The sequence below is a fragment of the Anarhichas minor genome, unplaced genomic scaffold (genome assembly GCF_050575085.1).
Source record: "Anarhichas minor isolate MPS153535 unplaced genomic scaffold, ASM5057508v1 ptg000032l, whole genome shotgun sequence".
In the NCBI taxonomy this organism is placed as follows: Eukaryota; Metazoa; Chordata; class Actinopteri; order Perciformes; family Anarhichadidae; genus Anarhichas; species Anarhichas minor.
Window position 1 is genome coordinate 1,514,471 of NW_027466478.1, and position 14,313 is coordinate 1,528,783.

At 41.0% G+C, this 14,313-nt stretch overlaps 1 protein-coding gene across 1 annotated transcript in view; it reads left to right on the forward strand.

Moving 5' to 3' along the window:
- The window catches only part of cdk14 (cyclin dependent kinase 14), a 147,244-nt gene that overhangs the window by 115,640 nt on the left and 17,291 nt on the right, over positions 1-14,313 (forward strand). The window contains exon 11 of the mRNA XM_076105402.1: positions 10,672-10,735. Within this exon, the coding sequence (XP_075961517.1) occupies positions 10,672-10,735 (64 nt within the window). The remainder of the gene's footprint in view (positions 1-10,671; positions 10,736-14,313) is intronic.

The window sequence follows — 14,313 nt, forward strand, 5'->3', positions numbered from 1 at the left end:
GTCGAGATGCAGCTGTGTTTCTCAGATTCATCAATATCTTAATCCACAGAACAATTACAAAAATAGTAAACTGGAATTGGTCTTTAACGGGAGGAGTCCGTTGATTCATTTTCGTACTTCTATTAATTGTTATTTGTACTATTTGTATTATTTGTTGTTATTAGTACAACAATTACAACAGAGGGCACGTGAAGCACATGAGCTTTTGCTACAAGATGGATTTGTGAGTATTTGTTCACAAGAGGTCCCTTCTCCTGTCTTTGAATTTATTGAAGTGCAAATAAAAGGCCAGTGTGTAGGATTTAGGATATCTAGCGTTGACTTTGCAGATTGCAACCAAATGAAACTTCTCCAGTGTGCCAAGTAAAGAACTATGTTGGCTGACGTGAAAAGAGGAATGGCCTCACTGAGTGTTTGGTTTGTCCTTTCTGGGCTACTGTCGTGGTTACATGGCAGACTCAGTGAAGATATTGACAACTCATTCTAAGGTAACGAAAAGACAGATTATTATTTCAGGCTGATTATACAAGAAAGGAAAACATACTTATCAATAATATATTCCATTTCTACCAATAGAGCCCCCTAGATGCTACACGCTGCCCATTTCAGTTTTGTTGGGCGAACAACAAAGGAACAGGAAGAATTTGTTGGTGATTTGTATGCTGCTAGATAAACCCCATTTAGACAGACATACAGCAAAAATGCTAAAGAATAAATCGATGAATACATATACCCTCAAATAGCTTTCCTGTCCTCTACTCGTTTGTTTTCACGGGCCAATTTCCCTCCGGTCGGCAGTATTGACATAGGCCTGTGCTCTTCTTTAGATAATCTTTAACACGGCTTTGTGTCTCTATACTTCTCTCTCACACACTCTCTGAGAATGTATGTGTGAATTAAAGTTGTGGTGGATGAGGCCGGGCCCAGGCGAGCTGGTTAACTAGCTGTCACCACACAGATTACGTCCACTGGGTGGACTATATGAATACGGACAGGTCTATCTACCGGAAATAGCCTGTCAGGCAGAAGTGTGTGTGTGTGTGTGTGTGTTCAAAAGACAACACGCTGCCTCCTTATATTAGTGTGACTGAAATAGCGGTTTGTGGTGAAATTTGAGCACGGACATCTGACAGCCATGGATAATATTATAACTTATGTTTCTGGAGATAAGCTTTGGTATTTACACCAACACATTGGCCAGTTCACATGATCATAATAATCCGATTGTCATTAATCAGATTTGTGCATCACAGCAATTAACATTTCTACGTTTCTTAGATGACGGTTTTGTTAGTATTCTTGTTGCCGTGCTGCGCAGCAGACTCTGATTAATGGCTGTAGATGCTGCCTCCCTGTCCTCATATGCTGTTCATAGCTAATGCACTGTATTTTGTACATCCCACAAAATGTATGTAATAATGTCATAATTGTGAGCCAGGACAGGTGATGTAGTATTAAGAGCAACAAATTCCATGTAGGGAGGTTAGGACTTTCACCTAGGACATCACCGTTTGTGTTCTGTGTAAAATCAGGAGTCAACATTGATTTATTTGTCACATTACTATCGTACTTTAGGACTTCCGTAGTTATTTCAACCCAGACGCTGACTATGTCACATAAAGGCACAGCAGGTTTATCAATATATTTTCTATATTTATCTGTTTTTGTCATGAGTACACTCAAACACACTGTATTTTTAGAGCTTTTGCACCGTGATTAAAGAGATCAACCAATCACGTTGTGCGGATCAGACATATTCAAACCTAGACTATAGTGTACACCAACATGGACCTTCTGTAGTTCGAACCAAGACGGCAAACTTTATTACTTCTTTCAAACTTGACAAAAGCAGCGAAGACCAGATCCACTCCTTCCGTTCTTACCCTACACAATAAAAGCCCTGGACATACGCGATGTGTAACTGTTTACCAGAGGGAGAGAAGTTCACTCGGAGCATTTCACTATAAACTCAATAAAATAGCTTACAGTAGCTTAGGCTATACAACATAATAATAATGAGTGTGTGTGTTCATGCTAATGAAGGAACATGTCACCCAGTGCAACAGTGAGGCTCATTGATGTTTTATGGAACACAGAGGAAGAAGATATATCAGGCTTTGACACACACGCATTACTTGTCAGTAGATACATTCAGTCTAGACTTTCACCAGAACCATCCTTTAAATGTTCCTTTACAAACAATATGTATAAATGCATATGCTGCTAAAAAGAATATGATGCCATGAGAAGCCTTTGTGAGAGCTTCCTTACAGTAGAACCATGAGAACATGGTGCTACAGAACAACTCTTAAATCGGGTTTGTTACTTCAGAAGAAGGCTCCAGCATGGTGCAAATACTCACCCTCTCTCTATAGAGACCCTGTTTATTTAGAGTGTATTCCTGCTAGGAAGACTAAGCCAGTGCACATGCGAGCTGATCTTCCCCCAGGAGAGAGCGAGAGGCTGCTGGGGAGATAAATAATACCATTTCAGCCGCTGCGTCAGTGACATGAGCGTCCATCTGCTGAACCAGACAGGATAGTCGGGGCTTACTGAACACATTCCACCCGGCGCAGTGGGAGACAGCTGATCCACTTGGCTCTGGTTCTGATCCGTTTGACCCCTGCCTGGAGGTGACCCCAATCTGATGGCTGTTGGAGAGCAGCTAGGGGTGGTACTGGGACTGTCAGAGCAGAGAAGGAGACGAGGGCTGTGGTCAGCATTGGGACAAAGACAGAGAGTAGAGGTAGGAATGTGGATGAGGAAGGGGTCAGTGCTGGTGTTTATGTTTGGATCAAGAGACTGATCTCTGAGGCAACAAATGCAAGATACAAACCTGCACCTCCCAGGAGGACAGAATGAAGGGGAGACATGTGAATAGAGTTCAAAAAAAGAGAGATATCAGCAGGAAACCCCCCAGTTGGTTACTTACATTAAAACAATATTTTTGTTTTTGTATTATAACTGTTCTGAAATGTTTTGGCTAAATGTGCAAATGATTATTTTTCTAATGGTAACTTTTGGGGAATTTAGGAGAAATTTACAGATGCAGATTGGTGTAAAATAAACACATCAATGTGTATTTTAGACGGTTTCTTTTAATAGTCTGTAAGAAGTGGGTTATAGCTAAATGTGTACAGAATGAACATCATAACAGAGTTACAAAACATTCAATGCATATGATAGAACCACGGCAGGAGGCAAGACCAGGGTCCAGGTATAGCCAGGATCCACGGACATCTGTGAGGTGAGAAAGGACTCTGGTGAAGAAGCAAAGTCAGTAATTTGCATTAATGGCATCTGTAGGAGCCATGAGTTAGGTCTGGATATTATAAATGTATATATTGGGAGCCTACCTCAGGTTGACCACGGGTGTCAGTGTGGATTATTGTGGCAGGTAATTGGCATATAGGGCACAGGTGCAACAGACAGCTAATGAAGCATGGGTGACGAGGAGATCACACGGTTTTTTACCGCAAGCAAGACACACCAGAGGGAGACCAGGAAGATAAGTTCCATCATTATCTGTAAACTCTAATCAAACGGGAACCTCACCCAAAGGTGAAAGAGCCTGGAATCTCTTTCACACTTTTTTTCTTCCAGCTTTTCACCAGACAGACAGACAACACATACACAAAAACATAAAAAAAAAAAAAAAAAAAAACATGGTAACTCCTGTGAAATATTCAGATTGTGTTATCGTTGACATGTAAACATCGTCCATTTCTCCCACTTCTCACGATATCTATGAGTTAATAGTTCCATATCATACATTTCAGTCACAATGTTCAGCCATCCATCTTGTGATGGTGGTTCTGCCTTGTGCCATCTCTTCGTGATAGCCTTCTTGCAAGCTGCTAGCAAGATTTTCAGTAAATACCCGTCTTCTCTTAACACAGTGTCTGCTGTCAGATTACCTAAGTAGAGAAACATCACATGACTTTGGTATATCATAGCCCAGAATTCGGACTATAACCATATGGACATTTCCCCAAAACTGTACAATTTCCGGACATAGCCAAAATACATGGGAGTGGTTTACATTTACTGCCCCACATTTCCTCCAACATGGCTGGACAATAGACAGACATTTGTTTGTAATTTGGGGAGTAATGAAGAATCTGATTACATTCTTCCAACAATGTTCTCTCCAAATACGCGAGGATGTTGAAGACTGTTGTGTCCTCCAGATATTCAACCATTCATCCTCTGTAATATTCACACCAAGTTCTCGTTCCCATTTCAGTTTTACATAAAAAGTTGTATGTTCAAATTTTTCCATCAGATGTTGATATATAGTCAATATGATTCTATACTTCTTTGAGTTGTAAACTCTTATTATGGTTCTAATTATTCCATTTTTATCCAAGTTAATTTTGTGCTTTATTTCTCTGTCGAAAAAGTCCCTTAATTGCAGATATCTGAAGTGGTCCTGGTTATTTAGTGAGTATTTGTCTTTCAGCTCCTGGAAACTCACAACGCTCCCGTCTTTAATGACTGTGCATATTGCTGTTATTCCTCGTGAAATCCATTGTTTGAACCTCAGATCGAGAGTACCCGGGATAAAATGTCTATCATAGGCTATCCATCGTAGAAGCCTGAGCTCTTCTTCTAATCTGTATTTTCTTATCAGTTTAAACCACCTCTCTAATGTAAATCGGGTGACATCCATTTTCTGGTCAAGAAAATCCTTTGCTATATTTCTGTCTCCGATAAGGCTTTGAACTTCCCTTCCTTCTACATATCGTTCTAGGTTTTTCCATTTAGCTTCATAATCATTGGTACACCAATAAATGACTGGTCTAATTTGAGCTGCATGAAAATATGCCCCAAGATTTGGTAATGAGCCTGGAATCTCTTTGTTGAAGCGAGTAAGAAACAGGATCTTCTCCCGCACCCAGTCGAGTGGTTAGTTGCTGGAATAAGTCACTACAGTATCGGTAATAGAAATAGTAATGCGAGTAATAATAAAAATGATATTAGCAGTAGGAGTCAGCAGGGCCATGGCGGGAGAAAAAACCAGGGTCCAGATATCGCCACGACCCATGGAAACCTGTGAACAGTAGGATAAATGCAATAGCAGGAGAAAAACAGGTTTTAAATTATAAATGTTATAAATGAGAATAATGGCTATGTTTGAGTTCCAGCATCCGACAGTACTCTGTGCATTCTGGTTTACTGTCACTACTTCCTGGGCACTAATCAGGGCTATCATTATGTTGTCAATTACACCAATGTCAAAATGGCTACTATCTTTTTTTGCTTCAGATTCATCAACCCCAGAAAACAGGTGCAAAATATAATAATGGCTAGATTCCATTTAGGTTTACTAGTTTTGGTCCATCTGGCTCACTGTCATAACTCACTGGGACACCTAAATGGAATGCAACCATTGGTATTGTTATTAGTAACACCTGTGCTCGTCCTGCCAACACAGGTGAAAATGGCTGTCATGAGAGAGGTCTGTTACTTTCCCATTTTAAGTTTGCAGGAAAAGTCCACTCATTTTACACGTGAATTTCAGATGATATTAGTAGGCATGTAACGGTACACAAAATTATGGTTCGGGGTGAGTTTGCACACTCAACAGGAACATAAAATGCATAAGGACGCGTTTGTTTTCATTTAGCCCATTTTGAACAGAAGTGTCATGAACAGATGCGGTAGCAACATTGGAAAATGTTCCTCTCATTGACTTCCATTCTATGAGAGCAAAGGGAAGAATGAAAATGTGTGCTTCCATTCACATCCCCCAACGGATCCCCTAGTGATTCTAGATTCATGCAATTTTCATTTTGTAATAATTCATCCATACCATGACAACAATAACCACGTATGTGTTTCAAACTGTTTAAAACAGCAGCTACAATCCTGCAGAAAATGCATTTAATTGAGAGTGCAGTTTCCCGTGCTGGTACTCCGGTCTGTCTCTCCAAACTGGAGGCAAACTGGAGCTAATACACCGACTATGGAGAAGTACCTTATACAACCCCACTTCAAACCCGCCAAAATATCCCTTTAAGGACTGAAGATAATCTGCATCATATATATTTCTGAAGCTTTTCATGTCAGCTGCCTTGTTCACTGATGAGTCTGTCTGAGCTGCTTTCAGGACATGGACAACACAGACTTCTCTAATCTCTTCATTCTCTCTCTGGTAACATAAATATAATTGGGGGTTCCTGTGTGAAGGTCAACCATTCTATTTGTTTGCGTCTGGCTGGCCGGGTGGTCTGTGACATAGCTTGGGGGGTGTCAGAGTATGCATGTCTGGCAGAATGTGCATGCAGAGCTCAGGGTCACGGCCTTTGACCTCACAGCAATTCCTCTGAGGCAGAACTTTCTCCCTCTTATCAGTCGTTCTCTCTGCACACCCTCCATGCTCTCACACGCTATGAGACAGCCCTGCCCTCCTTGATGGGTTGACATGTCCATGTCAACATGCTGTCTCATATACCCATTACCCTGTGTGTGCCAGGTTGGGAATTTACTGTCCCAGCAAAGGTTTTTTATCCATGTAGGATAAGGAGAGAGGAGAAAAAGAAAAAACTGCATCAGCATCATTTGTTCGGAAGTCAAACGTTCTGTCTTTACATTGAACTGACAACAGACTTGTAGAAGCTGTGTGAACGAGTGAGCAAGAAACTGTGCGTAGGACGGGTAGCTCAAACAAACACGTCACTTATGTTACTGTCAGTTTATGAAGTAACTTCCAGATTTTACTAACGCCAGTTACGAAAGCATAATTATTTTCAATCTACATTCAGACTACACAACAACTGTGGAGTGATTGATGACCATACATTATCTACCTCCAATTACTTAAATTTGGAAAGTCTGTATTATCTGAATCAGTAAAAATGACAGGAGCTTTTCCTCTCAGCTGAACCCATTTTATTTCCATAAAGGAAAATTTGAAAAGCAAGAAGCCAGTCGTTTTTGAGCTGATTGTGAAAGTCAAACAATACATTTAATCTATGCTGTAGGTCATTACCTACCAAGAAGCTGTTAAAAGATAAAACACCATTGAGCTTTACAAGCTTTTTCTTTTATATTTGTTTCAATAAAGTTAACTGTAATAAAGAAATATTGAGTGTTCAAATGTAAGCTTTGTCTCTTTATGGGGACTGCCCACCTGTAGACCACCGTCCTCTACGTCTCCAGACCTGGTAGTCAGTGTAAGAACTGAAAAAGATTATTCAAAGCATCTTTACAGGGTTTATAAGCCATCAGGCTCTGATGTGGGATAATACTTAATTCAATTCTCCAACAGTCCTACAACTGCTTTGTCAAATAGCTAGTCTCATACCAACAGCTGTGACATCATAACTAACTACTGACGTGTGTGACAAAACCTTGTGGAGCTTCCTCTGCTGTCGGGATGTGCAGTGATGTTTCAGCTCTCGAGCTGATTGCAGCTCTGTAACACTCCAACAACCTTCCCTCCCTCTTTATAACTCACCCTGCCCACCACTGTCTGCAGAACACTCAGCCACCCGTCCATCATGATCCTGCTCATCCAAGCTGGAAGGTCACACTGATGTGAGGGAGCACCGAACAGCTCTCAAGTTATCTGTGATGTGGAAGTCTCCCTTTCCGTAGTTCACCTCTAAACAGTAAATGTTTGGTGTGAGGGTCAGTTGACAGTCATCCACAGACCCTCTTTTACTGTGTGGGTATTGATGGTAGATCAGTGGCAGGTATTCAGAGAAAGAAAACCAGAGAAGAGGCTCATAAGGTGACAGTACTGACCACTTTGCACAACATGTGACACGACGAAACAATGCGGAGTGGCTTTCAGCCTTGATCTCCCCACCAGATGCTGAATTTTTTTTTTTCTGATTGTCCCGTTTTAAGTTGCATATTCAAGTTAAAGGGGATACATTATGATTTTTTGATGTCTGGAGTGTTCACCAACCCACAGTAGGACAGCTCAGCCAGTTCTTTGAATCAGGAAATCACGATTCTGGGGCAGAGCAAAGACTCAAGAGCAGAGATCGACACTGGAGACGAGGTGAAGTTGAAAACAAGGGATTTTACTGGTCCACAAAAAGGTAATAAACAAGAACTTAAAGCGACTCCAACAGCGAGCAAAAAACAAAAAAAAGGCAAAGTCAAAAACCATTGAACAAACACGAGGGACCAGCACGAGAGACACGAAGAGCACAAGGGGATGAACAATGACGATCTGACAACCAGAACAGGGAAAGCAGGGGAGTATATATGTGTGGGGTGATGAGAAGATTGAAGGCAGCTGGGTGGACTGGGCAGGTGAGTTGGATGAGTGCAATCAGGGGAAACACACACACACACACACACACACACAGAGACCCATGAAACTAACGGGACGTTACACCCTTCCCATCTCACATGCAGGCTCATTAGAATATCTGAGAATCTCCACCCACTGCTTGAGAACTACGACTGCGTTCCAAATGGCATGCTCTCCCTTTTTACTTTTAGTACATACTGCAGCTGCCCTTATAAAGTATGCACTGTTTTATGTAGTGTGCATTCAATTTGGACATACGTCCTCATAACATGGCACCTTGAACTTTGACCCTCTTGCTCATATATCTACTGCACAGAGGATTGTGGGTCAGAATAGCCAGAAAAGCATGCTGGCTGTCATTCTGCAAAGTGGTGCGACATGATGGATGCAGTAGAACATGCTGGTACTTTTGGCATACTGCATTTAACATACTATGTATTATTGGACCATACTAAATCTGTTTCTGGCATTTTTAATAGTGTGATGGTATAGGTATAGGAATGCACAGTACCTTTGCAATAGTGCACCATTGTTTGTTCTCGCCAGCCAATCAGACGGGGCTTTTTCTCGGAGGGGGGTTTAAAGAGACTGGCGCTAAAAGGGATCGCAGTAGACAGAGAATATAGAGAGAAAGTATGAGAAACATTAAAGCATGTGAATATGTTCTAGTTAGAAACCCAGAATACAAGTAAGAACCTGAAAATGAGCATGATATGTCTACTTTAGAAGTAGCATCACAGAACAACGCTCGTTGAAATGTTTTAAAAATATGATGTATTTCAGGGATTCAGAGATCAACTTTTTTGTCAAATAGTCAGCTGAACATGTTTTTTTTTTAAGATCAGTCTGCTGCAGACCAATCCTGACAATGTTTTAAAACTACAGTATATTATGCAGGCCAAATGATGTGTAACTCTAAAGCTGGTATTCAGAAGACGCATGCAAATAGAAAAATCTCATAATGACATATATGAAGATGAGTACACATAAAACATTTCAATTAAAGTCACATGTGGTCAGAAATACTTCACATTATGACTCCCAACATATGCAGAACATGTGTCAAAGCTTCATGCTGGTCTTTAATCATTCGTTGTAATTTCAAAAGAATACAAACTGAACACGAAAGAAACATGCTGTACTGTATTTAGTTTGACTCTCCACAACCTCAAGTTCTTCACACAGTTAACAACATAATTGCATTGACTCCCATACAATGTCAATCTTATCTTTCACCATTACTGGCATAGTATTATACAAAAGCTTTGAAACCAGTTTCTAATTCAATCATTTGACCGGTTGTCTTAATGTTTTGTCATATGTTGATATAATCCACGATATTCTCCCTTAACTGGTATATTGCTCCTAAACACAAATTAGATTCATAACAATGGGACGTTTTTAAATGAAGTTCAGTTGCTGAGCTCGCTAATGGAACTCTCTTTGTCCTGACTGCTCTCACTGAAGGCTCTCTGAGGTCGTCCTCGTGGTGCTTTACTGCCCTCTAGTGCCGTGTTTTGTTATTACACCAACTATGACTCCCATAATGGGCCAACATAAACTAGCCTCTGACCTTTTTTGTAAATTCCTCTGGTTTTCATTCCGCTTCACTTTAGCTGCGCGACTTTAAACCCATCATTGTCTGACCTGGGATTTATCTGTGTATGAAAACATATATCTTCTAAATCCCTCAACCTTCTTCTTCTCCTGTGTCTGTCAGCCACGTGAAAGACAGCCATCAGAAATATTGTTATCCCTATGATCCCACAGCACACCTCCACTGTAAGCAGTGTACTCCAACAGCAGATCCCAGAGCAGCCACTCTGCTGTAGGAGTGTGCTGCAGATCAGAGACAATCTGGAAACTATTATGCTGCTTAGCTGCGATGGATCATGTGGAAGGCATGTCCGCTGCTCTGGGTTCTGTCATCATAAACCCCAGGCTGTGTGCGTGAGAACTCCAGCCAACCTCTCCATAAACGCTGCACTAATCATGACTATTGCACCGGCAATGGGAATGGAATTTACAAACGAGTGTCTCTTCCTCTCTCATACCAATACAGTCAAAGAACGACTAGGAAACCATGTCTGTAATAGATAATGCATCATTTACACTTGTTACCTATTGCTTCTCTGACAACCTTCTGATAGACATCAACCACTCACAAACACTTAAGAGTTAATCATTTATAGTTATAGTGTGTTGTGAGTACTGACATCATTACTATTCTTTCTGTATGATCTGTAATGTGTTAGCTTCTCATGCTAACTGCCCTGTTAAATGTTACCTATAAATCCACATAGAAGATGGTAAACTGGGATTTATTTACTTAAAAAGTGCTGGAGTTAACCTAAAAGCGTATTATTTGTTCTCATCTCTATCCTCGGTGTGTGTTTCAGGTCCTCGGCACCCCATCTGAGGATATCTGGCCTGGAGTTAACTCTTTGCCTCACTTCAAACCAGGTGAGACCTTTCATGACATAAAGTAACTCACAGCGTTACACACAGTGAATACATGCATGCTGTAAACCTTCAGTAACTTCTTTTGAATTTGGGAGTGAGTTGTTCATGATTACTGTCTTGTAGGAATAACATGTATATGAGTAGCTTATGACCAAATCTGGGTAGAAGAACCAAATTATATTTGTTTAAACCGGAAAGGTAATGTCCTTATCTATTAAACTACCATAAATAACTTAACATAATAACAAAAATAAGGTCGCTCAACTGCCAATAACTGTGAAGAAGGTCATTTGGTGTGAAGATGAGAGGGCACTTTAATGTTTCCAAACTAGAATCAGTGTCAGTTTAAACACACGTCTATCCAAAATGTCATCACTTCATCATTTATTCCTGTTAGACAACCCAAAAATATAATTCCGTCCTGCTGTCACCAGCACAGAGGCATAATAATTCCCTTGCAGATTGATTGCTAGTGTGCCATTGGTTGAGCTATGTATGCCTAAGGTTGCTTACCACTGGCCAATGACCTACCAGGGACACATTGTTTTACATTCTCACCTGACCATCAAAATGAACCAAAAGCTCGCTGTACTCCATAAACGCAGCAGCAGCAGGAGGAGGAGGCTTGGGCATGGGGGTGGCAGCTCTGCCAGGGCAGCCATGCCCTCTGGGAGCTCATTAGGGCTTTTTAGAGGGAACATGAATAGAGGGACTGCAGATTAGTGTTAGCTGATGGAGGGAGAGAGAGCTGGAATGGAGGAGAGGGGACAGGCGAAGACGGACATAAAGAGGGTCGGAGTGATGGTGCGGGGTGGCTAGGCATCACAGAGCTGTGTGTCGCCGCCTCCCATCTCCAGTAGCCAATTAGTGACCAACTGTGGTGACTCTCGTGGTCACACGCACACACAACACATCCAAATGCACTCTCTCATCCTGTGGCCATGGCGACGGTCTGCTCTTGTTTGCCTCTCACACACTGTGAACAGCTGTCTGAGCCACAGACACACACACACACACACACATGGACAGCTTTGCCTGGTATAGCCTCCAAGCATTGCATCTGTTCATGTGATGTCTGCACATCTGATGCTGTCATGGCTGCACTTTCAACAAACACAGGAAGACAAAGAGGATGGACTTTATATATGTATCAGTGATGCGATGTGATATATTTAGAAGAAAAAAAATTACATATATATATATATGTCTTTATTTTTTTAAATTTTGTTTTCTTCTTTTTTTTTTTGCAATGATCTTATTGGTTGAAAATAAAGATTACCACATTCAATGAGATTATGATCCAAAGATGCACTTTCACTGTTTGAATGACTTCAAAGTAGATTTAAAGCAGAGTTCTTATTTTTCTGCATATAGTTACAGAGCATACCAAAAAGGAAAAAAATAACTAAGCTGAAATAAAATAATCAACAAAACAGAGGAGAGAAAAAAGGGAAAGAGTAAATCAAACAACTGATCAAATAACTGTTTGTTTATTCATATAATCAAGAGTGAATACAAGATGGGTTTCTTTTTTATTTAAAACCAAAGCAAAATATCTTATTATTTAAATTATGTGAAAAGGGCGTTACTTCAGCATATTTCATTAAGCCTTTACGTTTTTTTTAAAGTCTGAATATTCCTTTTGGCACCAGTGTCCTAATATATTTCATTAAAATAAAGGTTGTTAGAGGGGTCAGATTCTTGAGCATTCAGCTCTGTGTGTAACACAATAAATGGTTCCGCTTCCTGTTTTACCTGTCCACATGTGACTAAAGTGCAAAGATGTATTTTTATCTTTATATCTTCCTCTTCATTTATTAATGGAGCTAGTGGGCACAGGCCATGACAGGATGGTCACTTGTTCCAATGTCAGAGTTACAATAGATAGACATAACAGTCAAAATGGAATATTAAAAGAAAAGGGTTGTTGGCCTTGAGTTTGGGCTATAATAAAAGTATGATGATAACCTGATAACCTGCTGAATCCAAGTTATTTGCAATGTTCCACCATGCTAATATGTATTGATGTGTCTGAATAGATAAGAGCACAGTTTGTTCCATGTCCAGTTTGACAGATCCACTACATTCCAGAGGCTGCAGTGGGCAGCAGATGGCAGTATCGCGTCAGTGTGGAAAACCTTTCCTGTTTCCACATCACTGAGCTCCTCTGAGCTGACTGTTATCTGCACACTTTTCCAAAACACAGTGACTGCACCACTCCGCTGGTTATGATTCATCACATTCTCTCGAGTGTATTTCATCCCAAACGTTGCTCTTGAGGTTGGATCTCAGACAGGGCCGTGTGGTTGGACCTCAGAGTGGAGGCACCGCTTATTTTTCACATGTTTTGCGGTTATGGAAAGGTTCCACAGATACTTGCCTGTTTCCAGTCATATGTTATGCTTTAGCTCCCCACCTATCAGGTCAGACTTTTACACTACATTCTGTACTAGACCAACGGTATCTGTGAAGTGAGTCTTTGTCATGCTTTTTGATATAGCGGCTAATTGAGTTTCCCTTCAATGTTCATCCACATATCACGGTTTTGTAGCAAAGATGGAGTAGCACCCAGCCGGCTAAACTTCAACTTGGATGTAATATACAGACATTGAATTAAAAGGTGAAAAACAGGAAGAGACCGTCATTCAGTCAGTCTTATCTAAACAGCAAGTCTCATCAAGACTAATGCCAGATTAAAGAACACAGTTCTAAGTAATACTTGAGTGTAATGCTTTAAAGGGCCAGTGTGTAGCATCTAGGGGATATAATACTAATAATGCGTATGATTTCTTTAGTGTATGATCACCTAAAAAATAATAATTGTTGCGTTGTCGTTAGCTTTGAATGGTTATATCTACATAGGAGCTGGTCCTCTTCACGGAGTCCCCCATGTTGCTCTGCCATGTTTCTACAGCAGCCCAGAATGGACTAATGCCTGGTTCACACTACACAACTTCAGCCCTGATTCTCTGCTCCCAGACAGATTCTGGAGCTCCTGGACAAAATCCCCAGATCAGAGGCAAATCCACGTTGGCTCTCGCACGTCAACACTCGAGTGCCATGTGCGAACCGTCCAAAGACGTGAGCTGAGAGTCTCGATGGTGCCCGCAGACACATTCCATGCATCTAGCATGTTAAATATCTGGGAGCTTCTCAGGGAGCTACAACCAATGAGAGTGGGAGACACGGGGTTGAGGGGTCTCCTCCTCTGTAGCTGACCTGTGTGAGCTATGTGTTGTTATTACACCTAGGGAGTTGGGTGTTTGCATGAACAAACATATTACACAGCGACTGATCTAGATAGGGGAAATAGTGATGACGTGTGGCAACAGACTATTATGTGAGCATGACATCAGCAAGCACGACTATGACTGTGTCACTTCCTGCGTGTGTTTTCATGATAACACGTGGTTTGGAGACCTCATCAGGGATTTGTCTTGGTGAAAGTCAAGTCAGTCATGTAGTGTGAAAACCACAAGCACGATTGAAACACAATACTCCCGATTACTAGACAACAAGTTGTGTAGTGTGAACAGCACTAGGATCTGACTGCTTTGAAAGTCATGTTTAGTACATTG